The sequence below is a fragment of the Sus scrofa genome, chromosome 1 (assembly GCF_054392235.1).
Source record: "Sus scrofa isolate SSC_HxYL_T2T_F1_AM1 chromosome 1, Sscrofa_HxYL_maternal_Yorkshire_Landrace_v2.0, whole genome shotgun sequence".
Lineage (NCBI taxonomy): Eukaryota > Metazoa > Chordata > Mammalia > Artiodactyla > Suidae > Sus > Sus scrofa.
In genome coordinates this window covers 147,424,449-147,444,058 of record NC_139383.1, presented here as the reverse complement: position 1 = coordinate 147,444,058, position 19,610 = coordinate 147,424,449, and the positions used below count along the sequence as shown (strand labels likewise).

The window sequence follows — 19,610 nt, the reverse complement described above, 5'->3', positions numbered from 1 at the left end:
TACTCAGGGTAATAATGTGGAAGCTGATTCCATATCCTGGGCTGTCCACAGCTCCAGGCTTGATGGCTGTGGTTACCTTGAATGTTGTGAGAGACCCTGCTCAGAGCCCAGTGCAGACTCCCTCCTGCCTTTCATGTTCCTTGATAATACATTAAACACGTTCACAAAGGAGAACTTCTAACACAGAGGCAAGGCTTCAGGGGTGACAAGAAACTTGGAGATAGAAACTAACCTGTAAGTCTCTCCTCACCACTGAAAGCTGAGTGCTGAAGGAGAGATGCCCACTGCCTTAACCAGTTTTGAGCACAGCAACGCAGGACCTGAGCCACATCTATGACCTACACCAAAGCTCATGGTAATGCTGGATCCTTAGCCCACTAGCAAGGCCAGAGATTGAACTTGCATCCTCATGGACACTAGTTGGATTCATTTCCATTGCGCTACAACAGAACTACGTGGAAGAGTTTTTTAACTGAAAAGAATATGTGCACAGTATTATGTTGGAAAATATTTCCTTTTAGGGACTAGTAAATTATTAACTTCATTTTTCTCAGAGATAAAGCATTTAAAAATTCTTTATAAAAACACTTTTATGAACAAAATCATATGGTGCTTATTCTGAAAGTCAAGGTTCTATGAGGCTTCAAGTTTTAATTTTTTTAAAAATGGCAGTTTCAGTTCTTGCAAGTTAACAAAATAATTTAATTCTTAATTAAAATAAATGTTTATTTTATGAAAGGCCTATGTTCTTTAACATATATATCAAAATGGGCCAGCTACAGAAATTTATAGTGCATGATATGATATTTATTAGCCTGGGTGACATTTCCAGCTCAGCAGGAAGTTCAGCCTATTTTAAAGTCTAACATTTCCTAGTCTGGTTATCTGATAATACTAATAATCATTACGGCATCCAATAAAAAGTTTCTTTAGGAGTTCCCGTCATGGCTCAGCAAAAATGAATCTGACTAGTATCCATGAGGACGCAGGTTTGATCTCTGGCTTTGCTCAGTGGGTTAAGGATCCAGCATTGCCGTGAGCTGTGGTGTAGGTGGCACACATGGCTCAGATCCTGCACTGCTGTGGCTGTGGTGTAGGCTGGTGGCTACAGCTCCAATTTGACCCTTAGCATGGGAACTTCCATATGCCATGGCTGTAGTCTAAAAAGACAAAAAAAAATGTTTCTTCATAGAAATCAACATCTAAGCAGATACATTTGTATAGTAGCTATCCTTTCATATTGCTCAATATTCACTGTCAATTATAAATATGTAATATATAATATGTATTATATACAATATATACATATATATTTTAAATCCCTTTCTCTGAGTAAACTATCTCATATCTCATATATACAGTCTCTAAACAAACTTTTAGCACAGATTTTGTTTTTAAAATATGAAATTCCTTACTAAAATAAACTTCATTTGTTAATTAGGAATGATGCTTTATTCACAGCAAAAATGGATTTGGAAAAGAATCTTCAAGATAAACAGAATGACGGAAACTAACTAATCTTTCCTAGTCAAGGAAACAAAGGCTTTCCGTCTTGTTCTTTAGCTGTTTTGCTTTACCATATAAACAGAATCACTTACCAAGTGGCAAAAATGCAAGACGGTTTCCAGCCATGGAGAGCTCATTGAGGCTGGGCAGCTGGCAGAGATGGCGCGGAACACACCATAGACGATTTCGGTCCACAGTGAGGTACTGCAGAGAAAGGCACAGGTGAAGCCTCTCGGGTAAAGCTAGCAAACGATTGGTAGAAATGTCTAGTGTCTGCAGCTCCTTCAAATCGCCAACCTCTACAACCAAAATCAAAATTAAGATAAATTGCATCCTGATTAAATGAATTAATTCAATAAATAAAATGAATCAATACTGTAACAGTTCAACCAAATAAAATTAGTAGCTGCAACTATTTCCATAGAAATGAATGTGGAAGTTTACGATTTAGGTCTGGTATGCAAATAATCCATAGGTATCTTTAAATTAGCACACCAGAATTTTTTTAAAAAGAAAAAAGTGCCCAGCATTGAGAAGGAGAAACATGAAGTGGTGAATCTGAGCCAGAAGTGTCTTACTATGGCTTCTGCCTCTTGATGAATCAAAAGCTGTTGCAAAGGTGAAAAAGAACAATTACAGCCATGTCACAGGACCTGGTTTTTGCTACCTTTGTGGTTTTACCATCTAAGTAGAACAGTAGGGGACTAAAAAATATAAATTATGGTAACCCAGTAAGTGTACCTTGTCAATGTGAACTAAGCAGAAAGTTTCTGAACTAAGAATTAGGATGTCTTTTGAAATTTTCACCATGGTAAAGATTATAAAAATAAAATGAACCTATTGTAAGGTAATATTCTTAGATATTAAACCACATATCCAGGCATGTGGTTCCTTTTTAAAAACCCACTGAAAGATGTACATATCCTATGAAGATTTACCTTCATTCTACCCAAATGAAATCCTTCCACTTACTCCAATATTCCCTCATTATTAGTGTCTGTATTTTAAGTATATATGTATTTGATGGTGAGTATAATTATGTTCCTGTCATACACAAACTGCCAAGGTAGGGAAGTTCCTCATAAGGCACTCTGTACTCTGCAGGGAAAATTACCACAAAGCATTCTGAGCAGAGGGAGTTGTCCTAACCAATTTCCAGGGGAAGGACAGCACTCAGTCCAGCACAGCACACTGCACCTGACAAGTCGGCTTCTATCATATCACTTCCATGCAGAAGACCACTGAGGCCACCTCTCAGCCTTCTCTAACCTGACTGTGTTCCACAAGCCATTCCTCTCAGGTGAAGGTTTCTCATGCTCCTGCCACTCAATCACACCCCACTGGGTACATTCCAGTTTGTTCAGACTTGGATTAGTATGAGCAATGTCCTCTCTACTGGAGAGAAAATTTTCTGTCCTCTTGGATGTCCAATTACACATATTAGCTTTTCTTAGTGGCAAATGGCTTGCCAAACTATAAATTATAGCTCACAAGCAAAATCTGGTCCACTTTTGTACTGTCTACAAACTCAGATTGGTTTTTCTATTTTAAAAGGGTGGAAAACCCAACAACAATAATGACTGTATATATATATGATGGAGACAATATGTGACCTTAAAAGCCTAAAAACATTTAATATCCCAACACTGACAGAAAAATTTTTCCAGTCTTTACTACTTACTGCTACTTAATCTTTCTTTCTTTTTTTTTTTTTTGGTCTCTTTTGTTCCCAGACTAGGGGTCAAATCAGAGCTATAGCTGCTGGCCTACACCACAGCCACAGGAATGTCAGATCTGAAGCAGGTCTGTGATCTACACCACAGCTCACAGCAACACCGTATCCTTAACTCACTGAGGGAGGCCAGGGATCAAACCTGCATCCCATGGATACTAATCAGATTCGTTTCTGCTGAGCCACTATGGGAACTCCTATTCTTATTTACTCTTAACAGGAGCATTTTTAATAAAAGTAACACAAGCGCAAAAACACATTTAATTTCTAGGAAGAAATTTAATGTGCCAGGGAGTTCATGCTCTACTTTTTAATCTCCCCAATACTGCACAAACACACATTTGAAGACAGTAGATAGGATTCAGTGGACAGTCTGTGACTCTGAACGGGAGTCTTGTACTGTCTGCACCTAACTGATGCACATGGGAGCCAATTTCACTCCTGACTCTATCAGCACAGTATTCCATCTACCTAAGTTTGCCTGCCTATCTATTTCAGACAAAAACAAACAAACAAACAAAAACCCTCCTAATCTGCAGTATAAGGGGGTTAGGGAGGTGAGAGAAGAATTATCACCTTTTAGAATTAATGAAAACAAGAAGAAACAAGAAATCTTCATGACTTCACTTTATAAAGTTATTATGGGAGTGAAATGGGACAGAAGTGCAACCAATCAGCTTACAGACCATGGGCCAGGTACTGAGAGAAGAATGAGACAAGGTCTCTGCCAAAAGAATCACATTACATGTAAGAGACATTTTGTGACAGGAGCTTGGAAAAAGAAGAGTTAGATGAAGAGATGGAGACGTTTTTCCAAAATGTACTGCAAGAGATAAGAATTCAGATAGGTCAAAAGGAAGATGGATATAGCATTTCAAGCCAGGCATGGGATTGGGGTTGAAAGCATGAGGAAAGGCATGTAAGTGAAAAAATAAACACAACATGCACAGTGGACTACTTGAGACCCAACAAGTACCAAAGTTACCAATGGAAAAAAGTCAGGAAATAAGTTCAATACAGAGGGCTTGATGGAGACATGCATGATAATGAATACTGGGTAGAGAAATTTGGACTTGAGAATATAATACTTCTCAAAGATTCTCAAAGGATAAAAGGACTCTTGGAAATATTAGAAGGTAAATATGCCAAAAGCAATAAAAAGAAAAAGACAATAGACTGGGAAAACAAGTAGACATTTGACAAGAATAGAGGCAGTGTAACAGAGTTTGAAGACAAATCACATAGACATTGTAAAAAATGCTTGAATGGAAATGAAAAATGGTGAAACTGGAAAAAAAACAGATAATTTTAAAGTTTATAAGTATGGTGATGCCATTGCTAAAAGAAAAAGTTTAAATTTTATCAATACTTGTGAACTGTAGTATCTATAAGCTACTTATAAGCTTATTTAAAGGAATTTGGAAAATCCATTAAAAAGCCACATGGGAGTAGGTAAGCAAAATAAGTTATTTTCATCATTATTTCAGAAATGATTAAATTTGTAAAAAATGTTTTGCTATGATTGCAAAAATCACTAAGGCCTATTATCATCCATTTTAACTGAGTATTGCCTAACTGTACTATGAAATGGGAAAATAATATGTTATTACGAATTTAAATTTTCTATGATTTGGTAATTTACTTTTTAAGAGATCAACATTCACACTATGCTTTGACAGACATGCACATATTTTCAGATATTAAAATTAATAGCAGCTATAATGGAAAAAATAAAAATCATTTAAAAAAATTAGTAATACTTTGACAAAGAAAAGGAGAACGTAGGCTTGTTAGTACCAAAGAACAAAGTACTAAAGATGGGAAGAGGAAAGAGGAGCTGACACTTCTTATTTCCTGTACGTGATGAATAAAAAAACACTTAATTAAATCTGAAACATGCAGGACTGCATCTATTTAATGAACAAATGTAACAAAAGGGTATCTTTTCTAAGTAGCTTAATATATAGGCCTTTTCATTTGTTAGAAAAAAAAAAACCCTGAGCTAATTATTATTCCAATACTGAGTAGAATACTACATATAATACAGTTGGAAAATTAATAATTTTGTCATCCTATGATAGTATTTGGAAAGAGAGAAATAAAATTAAATAGGTTCTCAGGTAGAGTGAATTAAACATAATTTTCATGACCATTTTATAACCATATAAACCTATATATGGATCTTTATTCCAACAAAATTAAAAAGTACACCTGTTAATAAGCTCAGCTAAGTGAAAGCACACTTTTAGAAAACAAAAGAGTCAAAGAAACTTTAAGATTCTAACAACACAAAAGAAATAAACCTGGTGTGGTAATATATCATGAAGGAATAAAGAAACAGAGTACAAAGTGTGGGCTCAAGTTAAAAACTGGAAAACTATCAGCCAAATCTAAAACTAGAAATTTGGCCAGGTTTGGAACCTGCGCCGATGTGGGGACAACAGGATACTCTTACGGACTCTGCTGTTTTTCCTTCATTCCCTAAGGTCCATGTTTCCTGCTTGTATCACTTCCATCAGCCTGAAGAACTTTTATTTCTTTAAGAGTAGTTATGTAGGAAACAAATTCTCCCAGTTTCCCTTTATCTGGGAATGTCTGTATAACATTGTAATTTCCAGAGGTTCTTTTCATTAGACAGAGAATTCAGTGTTGCTCATTCTTTACTCTTGGTGCTTTAAAGACGTTTTTCCACTGTGTTCTAGCCTCCATGATGTCTAAGGAAAAATCCGCAGTTACTTGAATCATTATTTCTTTGGGCATTTTCAAGATTTGTCCTTTATCTTTAGTCATTAGTAGGTTGATTATAATGTATCTATAAATGGCTTTCTTTGAATTTATCCTTTCTGGGATCTGATGAGCTTTTAAAATTTGTAAACACATGTCTTTCACCAAATGTTTGAAGTTTTAGCTATTATATCTTCAAATTTAAGAGTTATTATATCTGGGTAAATATAATAAATTATCACTTTTCTCCCTTTAAGTTCTTTGTTATATATAATTGCTGAAAGCATTTCAATACATGAGCTACAACTTAAATAACACAAAGGTCAGTGGGGGAAAGTGAAAATAGTTCACAGCAGATTTTGAAAGATATGCATAATGTAATACCTAAAGCAGTAACTAAAATAAATTAAAAAAATAAACCCCAAAATACAATAAATGAAGACAGAATTCTAAAATATATTAATACCAAAAAAGGCAGGAAAGAGGGAACAAAGAAACAAAAAGATGTTACAGACACACAAAACAAAACCGTAGGCTTAAATCTAAAAAGATCAATAATAAATTAAAAGCAAACTGCTTGAGAACACCAAGTAAAGGAGATTATCAGACTGGATTTAAAAACAAGACCTTAGTACATTCTATTTAAAAGGAATCTGTTTTACATATAAATGTATAGGCAAGTTAAACATAAAATAACAGAAAACCTATGCCATGCAAATAATGCCCCCCCCCCACAAAAGCTGTAACTTTCAGTATGATGGAGTGAGGAGGATGCCAAATCCTCTCTGAAGAAGCAAATATAAAATTTTACAAAATTATCAAAAGCAACCATTTCAACACTCTGGAAATTGACTTAACAGTGTTCAAAAAATAGAGAAGAATTTATTCATGAAAAACTATTGTACTTCAGATAAGAAGAGAGAAATCAGTAGCATGCTTCCTTAGGGTGGCTCCCATTCCCTCATCTAGCTTGGTTAGGACAATAGTTCTAACATGGCAGGGCAGGCTGCAAAAAACCTGCAGCTTTACTGATGGAGTAGGCTGACTTGGAACAAAAGTCAGAGGGTTGATGTGGAATGAAAGGTGCAAAACCTATATCCAGTACTATTATAAGTAGCAATCTTGCCTTTTTTTTTTTTTTCTTTTTTTGGGTCTTTTTTAATGCCACACCCCCGGCATTTAGAGGTTCTTTAGGCTAAGGATCAAATGGAACTGTAGCTGCCAGCCTACATCACAGCCACAGCAATGCCATACACCCCAGCTAAGGGCAATGCCAGATCCTTAACCCAACTGAGCAAGGCCAGGGATCAAACCCACGTCCTCATGGATACTAGTCAGGTTTGTTAACTGCTGAGCCACGACAGGAACTCCATAAGCAGTAATCCTGGTCACAAGCAAACATGGGAGAGGCTGAGGGGTATTTCTGATTAGGGCAAGCAATGGAATAAGCAGATGAGCCAGGAATGTTAACAAGAAGGAATGGGGTTATAAAACAGTCAGAGAGACATTTGATAGTCTCTCCACATATCTGAGGCTGACAGGAGGTGGTGAGCAAACACCACAGAGGCTCAAGAGACCCCAGAGGGCTGAAGCTATTTCCAATCCCAGCTCTACAGAGAAGTTGCTCACATGCACAGAAGAGAAAAGAGAGGGTCCAACAGAAAATTATAGCTGGGGTAAACCTGCAAACTGTCTAAATGCTAAATGTGTTTCTGAAACCACATACACACAGATCCACTGACAGAGGACAGAAGCTTTATTGGCTTAAGGTGTTCAGCCACTAAGTTATACAGACACAGGGCAAAAATCACAGAAAGGTTTAAAAGTTAAAACAAAAATAATAATAATAAAGCCCCACCAAATAAAGATATCAACGGTCACACACTGTGGGGAAATGAATTTCATGTTTTAGTTCAAGCAAATTACTAAGAAAAACAAACAAATAAATAGCAACAATAGCAACAATCTTCATGTAGGAAAAAATAATCAGGATTCAGAGTTGCTACAATACAGTATTTAAAATGCAGGTTTTTTTTTTTTTAATTCTAAGATTTGCAATAAAACAGCAAAGTATAACCCATACTCACGAAAAAAATGAGTAAATAAAAACTGATTCTAAGTGGATGCAGACGTTTGATTTAGAAGACAGCGTCAGCAGCTATAATAAAAAGCAGCTATACTAATTATGTTGAAAGAACGAGAAGAACAAGTTTAAAGAACTGGAAGAAACTATGACAATGACTTGAAAAACAGAAAACTTATTCTCAATAAAGAGAAGAAAACAAATTTTGGAGCTGAAAAATACAAGTGAAAAGGAAAATTCACTAGTCAGTCTCTACAGCAGATTTGAATAGGCGGACAAGCAATCAGTGATAAACAGATAACAAAAACTATCCAAATAGAAACAGGCAAAAAAGACTGAAGAAAGTGAATAAGGCCTTAGAAATCTGTAGGACAAAAACAACTGCACAAATATTTGTGTGATGGGATTCCCATTTAAAAAAAAAAAAAGGATAAAGGGGAGAAAAAAATATTTGAAAAAAATAGTTGCTGTAAATACCAATTTTGATGAAAAATATTATTCTAATGATCCAAGAAGACAAATAAATACAAAGTAGGATAAACACAAAGAGATCCACACTTACACATATCATAATCAAACTGTGGAAGACCAGAAAAATCTCAAAAGCAGCAAGAGAAAAATGATTTGTCATGTTTACAGGAAAAATAAACACACACTCACATGCAAAAGCCTAACTTCTCACCACAAACAATAGAAGCCAGAAGGCAGTAAAATAACATATTCAAAGTGCTAGAAAATAAAAGCTTTATAAATGAGAAATTCTATATTTACAAAAGCTATCCTCCTAAAATAAATGCAATATAAAGATAATCACAGTACAGATACCAGACACAGACACAGAAAGACAGAAAGATGCAGAAAGAAAGAGTACCAGAAATGGCAAAAATACGGGTAGACAGAAAATACCCTATAAATACATCATTTTCTCTTTTCTTAACTTCTTTAAAAGATACAAGATTATATGAAGCAATAATTGTAAAATTATATTACAGAGTCATAACATGTATTCATGTAATATATATGACAGTAATAGCAGAAAGGAAAGGAGAAGATGTGGGACAATATTGGATAAAGTTTCTAAAATTTACCAGAATTGTTAGTTTTAATCAGAAATAAATGGTAATTTATTAAATGCTTATCCCAATTCCCAGAACACAAATAAGCTCATTAAAAATACGTAGTTTAAAAAGCAGACAGAGGAGCTGAAATCATGCATTAAAAATATTAATTAACACAAAAGGAGGCAATAAAGGAGGTACAATTAACAAAGATATAAGATGTGTAGAACACAAATGGCAAAATGATGGATATAAATACAACCATATCAACAATTACATTAAATGTGAGTAAACAACCAATCTAATGAAAGTATGTCAGATTAAATAAAAAACAATGCACTGTCTATAAGAAACACACTTTAAATTCAACTGTACAAACAGCTGAAAGTAAAAGGATGGAAACAATATAGCATGCAAAAATAACCAGAAAAAATAGAGTGGCTATATTCATATCAGAAAAAAAAAAAGACATTAAGACACAAGATATTACAAGAGACAAACAGGAAAATTTTATTTAACAGTGAAGTGATCAATGCTTCAGGAAGACATAAGATTTATAACTATACACACTTAAAAACAGAACCCAAAATTACACAATGCAAAAGCTGACATAACGTAAAGGAAAAGTAGACATTTCAACAATAATAGATGGAGACATCAATGCCTCATTCTCAATAACTGACAGAACATCTAGACAGAAAATAGGCAGGAACATAGAAGACTTAAACTATACTATCAACCAAGATGACCTAATTTGACATTTGCAGAACACTACAGCAGAATACATATTCAACTGCACATAGTATATTCTCCAGTACAGACCATATCCCAGACCATAAAACAAGTCTCATATATAAAGGGATTGGGATTGAAATCATATAAAGTATGACCAAAATGGAATTAAACAGAAGTCAGTAACAGAAAGAAATCTGAGAAATCCCTAATATACTTCTAAACAACCTGTGAGTAAAATAAATCAAGAAGAAACTTATAAAATGTTTTTACCAAATGAAAACAATAATATAACATCAAAATTTATTGGCTATAGGTAGGAAGTAAATAATGCAAATTTAAAACTTTAAATATCTATATTAGGAAAGAAAATTCTCAAATTCCTTATCTAAGCTTCTACCTTAAGATGAAAAAAAGTAGTATAAAGTAAATCCAAGGCAAGGAGAAGAAAAGAAATAATAAAAATTATAGCAGAGATAAATGAAATAGAAAACAGGAAAAAATTAAATAAAACTTGGTTCTTTATAGAGATCAAGAATTCACAAAACTTAGCTAGACTGAGCTAAATACACACATGTATATATATATATATACACACACATTCATCTCTTCATTCATATACAAAAAGAGTGAAGACATAAATTATCAAAATTGGGAATAAAAGATGGGATATCACCATTGCTATAGAGAAATGCAAAAGATTATAAAGATTGTGAGGGTGTGCTATGAATAAATTTACTCCAACAAATTAGTAACTTAGATTAAATGAACATATTCCTAGAAAGACACAAAGTACCAAACTTAATTCACAAAGTCATTAAAAATCTGAGTAAATATATCACAACTAGAAAATTTAATTAGTAATTTAAAAGCTTCCCACAAAGAAAAGCCCAGGCCAATGGCTTTACTAGTAAAGTTTCATTGAATATTTAAAGAAAAAGATAATATCAGTTCTCCACAAAATCTTTTAGAAAACAGGAGGGGGAACTTCCTACTCATTCTCTGAGGCCAGTATTACCTTGATACTAAAGTGAGATAAAAACATCATAATATAAAGAAGACTATAGGCCAATATTCATCATAAACGTAAATGTAACAATTCTTAAGAAAATATTAGAACGCAAAAGCTAGCAACATATAAGAATGATTATATACCATGAAAACATGAGATTTATGCCAGGAATACAAGATTTGCTTAACATCTTAAAATTCAATGCAATATACATAGTTATAGAAGGACAAAAAGTACGTGGTCTTCTCAATAGATCAGAAAAAGCAATGCACAAAATCCAAAAACCCTCTAATGATAAAAACTTTCAACAAACTAGGAACAAAGTTCTTCAACCCAATAGTGGGTGTCTATAAAATAGCTAGAGCTGAGATCACATTCAGTAATGACTGACGCTTTCCCTCTTAGATCAGGAATATGGCAAGAAGGTCCATTCTTCTACTCAAGTTTCTAGCAAAGGCAGCAAGGCAAAACAAATAAACTAACAAAAAGTATCAAGATTAGAAAAGAAGTAAAACTTTCTTTATTCACAGATGACCTTACTAGAAAATACTAAGGAATCCACAACAACTATTAGAACTAATAAATATGTTTAACAAAGTTTAACAATATATTAAATATCAAGTATATTTCTATATACCAAATAATCCAAAAATTAAGTTTAGAAAATAATTCCATTCACAACATCATCAAAAAAGAAAGTACTTGGGAATATATTTAACAAAGTGCAAAACCCATCTGCTGAAAGCTACAAAATGTTGCTGAGAGAAGATAAAGAATATCTAAATAAATGGAGAGTCAGTTCATGTTTATGGACTTGAAGATGACATTGGTAACACAGCATGCTCTCCAAACTGATCTACCAATTCAAGACAATCCCTATCAAAATCCCATGAGGCTTCTTTTAGTAGAAATTGACAAGCTGATTTTAAAATTTATATTTGCAATGCCAAGGACCTAGAATAACCAACATGATTTGAAAAACGAAAATGCCCTTCATCCAATAAATAAACAAACTCTAGGATGTCCATATAATGAAATACTACTCAGTAACAAAAAAGGAATAAACTACATATACCCAGAACAATATGGCTGAATCTCAAATGCAGTAAGCTAAGTAAAAAGTCAGACTCAAAGGGTACTTACGTATGGTTCTATTTATACGATATTATGAAAATGGCAAAACTACAGAAATAAAAAGTAGAATAGTGGATTCAGACCCTGGAGGGGTATATGAAGGCTAGTATAGGGGCATAAAGGCATCATGGGGGTGCTGGAGCTCTTTAGTGGTTGTGGTTACATAACTCAAAAAGGTCCATTTTTCAGAGTTCCTGCTGTGGCTCAGTGGTAATGACCCAACTAGTATCTAGTTGAGGATGCGAGTTCGATCCCTGGCCTTGCTCAGTGGGTTAAGGATCCAGCGTTGCTGAGAGCTGTGGTGTAGGTCACAGATGTGGCTTGGATCCTGTGTTGCTGTGGCTGTGGCACAGGCTGGCAGATGTAGCTCCAATTCAGCCTCTAGCCTGGGAACTACCACAGGCCACACATGAGGTCCTAAAAACCAAAATGAAGCAAAAAAAAAAAAAAAAAAAAAAAAAAAACCCGTTATTTTTCCTGTGTTCAATAAAAATTAAAAACAGTAACAAAAATCATTTTCAAAAAATTCTTTCTAAAAGCTAAAAATAACATTTCTATTAAATATAACATAAATTAAACATGTAAATTAAAATTCCATATATTGATTATGTGAACATTATAAATCAGAACAATTATTCTTAGTATAAATTTATATAATTTACTCAGTTCTTAGTTAATTTCTAATAATGTGTTACTTGCATTTTTGAGGTCTTTTTTTCAATCTGTTATGTTTCTTTTCAATAAAACTGTTTATAATTAATTTTATTATTAATTTGTTTCTCGGTACCTTCAAAAATATTTATTGCTATAACACCTTGATATTAATGTAGAATTACTGATATAAAGTTACAACACAGTCTTTGGAATACCAGTAGACTCCTACTCTTTCCAGCTTGTCTCCAGGTCACCACACCACTTCCCAGTAAGTAAACATCAGTTTAGATACTTTATTTAGAATAATCCTAACTTGACAGTTATTTGCATTGTTTACTTTTATGCTAAATATATAGTACCTTAACTTTTCAGCTGAAAATGATTTCATTACTGCCACAAAGTAAATACTTAGATTAAGCACAAAAATAACATTAGAGAGCCAATTTCAAATGAAAAAGCAATAAGTCCCCTTTAAATCATCATTCTGGGCTGATGCATACTGACCTAACCTAAAATTTAAATGGGAATGGGAAGGAAGCCACCCACTCCATGCCAAGTCAGTGACCACAGAGAGTCAATAACAAGGCTTGATATTTTCAAGCACTGGCTCTTTCCGGCACCACTAAAAACAGCTCTAATTTGAGCTCCAAAGCACCCTGGGTTAGGGAAGAGCATACAAAGAAATAAAAGGCAATATTTCAATGCCAGCCAAATCCCATTCTATTTACAGTAAGCATCCCTTTCTATATTCATTCCTTCTCTTGATTGGGCTATGGAAGATACATACTCTGGTATGTATAAATAGGTTCAAACGATCAGCTGTGAAATTCTGAGTTATTTATTTATTTGTTGTCTTTTTAGGGCCACACCCACTACATATGGAGGTTCCCAGGCTAGGGGTCGAATTGCAGCTGTAGCTGCTAGCCTACGCCACAGCCACAGCAAAGCCAGTTCCTAGTCGGATTCATTTCCACTGTGCCACGATGGGAACTCCTAAGTATCTTTTTAATTTACGTAGTTTTTAACATAGAAACAATTAAGAACTCATTATGTATATGTCTAATTATGTACATTATGCCTAATAGAAAAAAAGTGCTCTTACAAGATGTCTTTCAGAAAATAGACAACACTGCCTTTCTCAGTCAAACAAAAAGTTGAAACCAACTCAGATTCAACTGCATCAGTCCATTTTGAAGAAGAACCAACAACAGCATCCAGATGTAACATACCCTTGAGCTAACTGTAATGATCAAACAATGTAACCTCTTAGACATTACTTTTGACAACTGGGATCAAATGCTAGGTCAAGTAATTAAAAAAATAGTTTAAAAAGGAAATGTGAAATCCAAGACTATAGAGGTTTGTTGCATATTAAATAGAATTTAAGTTTTTCCCAATCCTTGTAATTATTTCTGTAAACCTGATGGCAGTATCTTACGAGATAAGAGAGATTATAGACAGAAGACTGGCTGCCCATAAAATAAATAGCCCCAGAATGAAATTCATTTTCAAACTCTTGTGTATGATTTGCTATAATCAATACAAAAGACATGAATATAATGCACACAACTTACAAAGGATGACTAAAACAATGTACCTGAAATTTTAGCAAGAATTTAGAAGTTAGATATTCAAACATTATCCTTTAAGGTTGCCAGCCAGCAAAGCAAATCCAGTATGTTTTCCTTCCTGTCTTTTGGAATTCCAGTTTTGGAATGGCCTTAAGATCTTGATATAGAATTACTTCACGTATACTAGGAATCAAATCCACCCTAAAAAGGATAAGGATGTGGCATCACCAATTTTACTGAAAACAACATGCCTCAAACGTTGAAGGCAAGTCAAAAAGAAAAAATTTTTTAAAGGTTTAAACAAGATTGGCACCCTCAGAATAACGTATGTATAGCACAGGTTCAATGACAGTTCAGGGGCATTTATGTAATAATAATGCCTTCTTGGTTTTGGAATGATTTAGAAAGTCTAGGAGATAAACCAGTCTTACTGGAATAAGTGGGACTTTAAGATAATTAAATTTGAAGAAATTAACAATTATTTGACTCTGTGAATTCATTTATTTTTTTGACATCCATGGAATATGGAAGTTCCCAGGCCAGGGAATGAATCCAAGCTGTAGCTGTGACCTACACCACAACTGCTTTAGCAATGCTAGATCCTTTAACCCACTGCAATGCTCTGGGGATAGAACCTGCAATCCTGCAGTGACTCAAGACCCTGCAATTTGTTTCTTAACCTATTGTACCACAGTGGGAACCCCAACTTTGGGTTTTCTAATATAGGACAAAACTGTCCACAATCACGGGGCTTTCTATATATTCATATCTTTGAATGTATGGCAGGTTATGTTTAATAACAAATAATTGCAATGGATAATAAAATTGACAATACCAGAAAGCTCATTAAGAAATTCTATTAACTATGGATCTATTATAAGCAATGTACTAAAAGAAATAAGAACATAAAACTAGCAGTTAAGAAGTCCTCTTAATTATAAAAGATAATTCAATATTATTTGAGAGTTTTAAAACAAAATGCTCTGAAACACATGGCATCTGAGAGGTACAACAAAAACTGATTTGACTTAAAGTTTTTATGTCTGGGTATCAATCTTGCCAAATAACTTCCAATAGAGATTTTAAAATGTTAAAGACATTGCTTCAGAAAAGAAAATAATACTGTTTTGACATTTTACCTGGTGCTTTGTATATGATTAAATTATGCACTAGACTCTTATTGAAATGTTCCTCAAAATAAGTTAGTGACCAGGTATTTATTTAACCAAATAGTAAATATGACACTTGAAGTATCATACCTAACAAAGTATCTGAGAATACTGTGGAAGATAAGAAAAAGTACCTAAGAAAAGTATTTGTGCTAAATGGCAATTATAATTACTGCCAGAGAGAAATGACATGTGCCTCTTCTTCAGATATATTGTTTTAGAAATTTAAAAATCTTTATTCTAAAACTTTGTATCTTTATTATTGCTTTGTGTCAGTATGTGGATTACTACTTGGAATAATCCTTTACCTCCTCATTCTGTAAGATTTATGGAAACAACATATGCAGTTTTTATTTTATTTATATTTGAGTGATTGTCTATTTCACAAATTTCTTCTAAGGTAGGCTTTTTTTCTCTTTACTAAGGTAAAGAGAAATTTTTAGGCATTGATGTGAATGAGACCACCAGGTATCCTCTGTTGGTAAAAATTACTATAATCACTCCTCAAGAAATACCAAAGTATCATAGCCCAGAAGAAAAATTTATTATTTTATTTTACTACTTTGTAGAAATTAGCTATAAGCAACTAATATTTCACTATCTGAAAAGAATACTGTTATAATGATTGCTTTAATCTTTCTAAACTCAAAACAGGGAGAAACTTACAGATAATTTTTAGTGTAAATATATTTCAAATTGATCCTTTCTAGTTTATTTCCTCGAAATTCCCATAAGAAAAGTAATTACCTTAAAAATAGAAAGTGGTTGATAACAGACTGATTTCCACTGATGGAACACTTAGAAACCAATGGTAAAACCATGCTCAACATATGAACTATAGTTCAAAAATTTTTTCCATTAATTAAAAGAATTCCACATTAAATTCAAAATATAACTATGATTTCTAAATAAATACCCTTCCAAAGAAACCCATATTATCATTAACATGAGAAATTTTACCTTTTTTTTTTTTTTTTTTGTCTTTTTAGGGCCACACCCGTGGCACATGGAAGTTCCCAGGCTAGGGGTCAAATTGGAGCTGTAGTTGCTAGTGTACCCACACAGCCACAGCAACACCAGATCCGAGCCTCGTCTGTGACCTACACCACAGCTCAAGGCAACCGCCAGATCCTTAACCCACTGAGCAAGGCCAGGGATGGAATTGCAACCTCATTGTTCCTAGTTGGAATCGTTAACCACTGCGGCGTGACGGGAACTCCCGAGAAATTTTACTTTAAAGTGCTCTCTTTTTTTTTTTTTTGGCTGTGTCCACAGTACACAGAAGCTCCAGGGCCAGGGATCAAACCCATGCCACAGCAGTGACCTAAGCCACTGCAGTAACAACACCAGATCCTTAACTCGATGTTCCACCAGGGGAACTCTACATTAAAGAAATCTTAATTTGTCTATATCGATTGTTAATCTTTTTTTTTTTTTTGTCTTTTTGTCCTTTAGGGCTGCCCTGTGGCATATGGAGGCTCCCAGGCCAGGGGTCCAATTGGAACTGTAGCCGCAGGCCTACACCACAGCAACACAGGATCTGAGCCATGTCTGCGACCCACACCACAGCTCACCGCAACGCCAGAGCCTTAACCCACTGAGCGAGGCCAGGGATTGAACCCATGTCCTCACGTATGCTATTTGGGATCGCTAACTGCTGAGCCACGACGGGAACGCCTTGATTGTTAATCTTAATACAAAAGCAGCAAGTATCTAGATTACCTGCTACTGTTTAGAGTTATGGAGAAAACTACAAGAAAAATGAAAACAAAACTACTCAGTGGTAATTAATATCAAGGATAGGAATGAAACGGGCACAGAAAGATGTTAACTTTCCATTTTTAAACTTTCCTATACTGTTTAAATATTTATTTCTATGTTCATGTACTCCTTTTATAATAATACAAAGCTAAATTGATAAAATACTAATATGATATTTTATCACATACTTCGGGATTCCTTACAATAAGAGGTACAACAATTCTAGACACTTGTAACTCTGAGATTTTTTAAAAATGTTTTAGTTGTATTTATTTTGCCTAAGAATAATCACACAGCAATCTGTGATTAAATTCTAAATATGTGGATTTCCTAATGACATTTCAGTTTATTGAAATACAATGCCAAGAGAAAGCAAAAATTTCATAAATGTGTATACAGTGCTGCTATACAAATCTATGCAAATCTGCTTTGCTGAAGGTTTACAAGTTCTGTCATCATAAAATGAAAAAAATAAAAAATATCAGTTTCTGTCAAATGTATTACAGAAATTGAATGGAGATTCTAAAGAGAATACATGTGTTTCTTAAGATTTCTATTTGTTCCCCAACATTTGAAAAAATACTACAAAGTAGTACCACTGCTTTGCTCAACCCAGTCAATATACACTGGAGTTCAAAACATTTTCTTGTATTCTATAAACCTTCTGTTGGGTCTTGCATTTAACAAAGATTTCAAACACCTCTCAACAATAGGAAGTAACAGAAGAGTGCTACAAAAAGGACAATAAAAATTTGTAGGCATATAAATGCAGTTCCTTTCGAGGTACAGTGGAAACAAATGCAACTAGTATCCATGAGGATGAGGGTTTGATCCCTGGTCTTGCTCAGTGGGTCAGGGATCCAGTGTTGCCCTGAGCTGTGGTGTAGGTCGCAGACAAGGCTCGGATCTGGTGTTGCTGTGGCTGTGGTGTACACTAGCAGCTATAGCTCCGATTTGACCCCTAGTCTGGGAACTCCCATATGCCATGGGTGTGGCCCTAAAAAAGAGAAAAAAAAAAAAAAGCTATAAGCACACAGAGAATACTACTACACAGTTGACTGTGAACAGATGACTTGTGGTCCTATAACTTGCATTCCTTTAAAAAGTTCATTGTACATAAAATATCTTAGAATATTAACATTTTCCAAGTTAGTTTATGATATTATATATTCATCCTAAAATTTGATTTAGCAGTTTAGTACAAAATAAGAAATTATGTCAAAATAGTACCCAAAAAGCAACCTTTAAAAAAACCTAAGAAAAGCTCATATTCAATTTTAATATCAATTTTATCAAAAACAAGTATTTCCAGTAATAGTTGTGACAGAGCTTTGGAATACCACTTACCTAGAGTAGTATTTACTCCAACTACATTCACAGGAATGAATACCAGTTTAGAGAAATGTCCCTATGGTCAAGTAAGTTTAGGAAAAACGATATGCTATATTGCTTATCATGGTACACATTAGCTTACTAAAGAACAGATATCCAGTCAGTAAACACATTTAATTGTAATTCACCAACAGTTACACATTCATTTGGCCATGGTATACTTTTTTCACCAAGCATATAGATAAAGTTTGGAAAATGCTGATAATCAACATTTAGGGCATGTTTGCCCCTATGACTTCATAAGAAATGTCTAATAACTAAACAGTAGTAGCAATCTTTTTATTTTTTACTTTTATACAGGAGAAGCAAAAAAGAATTATGTTGAACTCTGCTCAAGAGAAAGAAAATTAAAATGTGATATTAAATTCTGGCTTTAATACTTGTGGTCATTGTAACACTTGTACATATGACATTTGTGAGACTGATTATCACAACCTTGGCCTGTCAGGTTAGAAAAGGCTTCCTTCAAGTCCATGGTCTTTTCAACGCAATTTTACAGATATTTCTGTTTTATTATGCAGCTCTTCTGAAGAATATTCATAGAAGTTTAAAATTAAATCTTGCCTAATCAATCTTTATAACCCTGTCCCATCACCCACCAACTTCACACTTTCTTCCTTCTAGGTAATGCCTTCTAGGAAAATAGGCATTCAGCCCCTTGTGGCCCATTAAAGCTTTTTATAACATATGGAAGAAGCCATATCCATAATCCCTTCAAATCCTCCACAAAGATATGACTTTCCTTATTCTCAGACAAATGGCTTCTACCACGGAAATTCTTTAGAAAAAAAAGTCCCACACAGAAAACTAATAAATGAAACTTAAAAAGAAAAAACGCCATCCCTGGTCTGAAATGACTCAATAATAATATGGGAGCAACTACTGTTCAAATAATTATTAGTATTTCTTTATATTATTTTCATTAACAGACAAAAAACAGTATATATGACAAATTATATTTTGTGAATGACTATACACAGTCACTCAGTAACTTCATAAAGGGCTTACAGGTTGAGTAAATACGGCATTAGAACTAATTATACCTATATGGTGTTAAAAATATTGAAGAAAGCATGAGCTCA

At 34.1% G+C, this 19,610-nt stretch overlaps 1 protein-coding gene across 32 annotated transcripts in view; it reads right to left on the bottom strand.

Annotated features, from left to right (window-relative positions):
- LRRC28 (leucine rich repeat containing 28) overlaps positions 1-19,610 on the bottom strand; it is a 196,049-nt gene that overhangs the window by 66,012 nt on the left and 110,427 nt on the right. For 12 of the 32 annotated variants that reach the window (XR_014815012.1, XM_084975674.1, XM_084975690.1 and 9 more), the window contains one exon: positions 1,599-1,805. The exons of 3 other annotated variants lie outside the window; for them this stretch is intronic. Coding sequence is in view for 28 of the 29 variants with exons in the window: in XM_084975674.1 (XP_084831800.1) it covers positions 1,599-1,805 (207 nt within the window). In the remaining variant the exon portion in view is untranslated. Of the gene's footprint in view, positions 1-1,598; positions 1,806-18,483; positions 18,545-19,610 lie in introns of all 32 variants that reach the window. 17 more of the 32 variants (XM_084975796.1, XM_084975821.1, XM_084975730.1 and 14 more) reach the window with 3 other exon arrangements.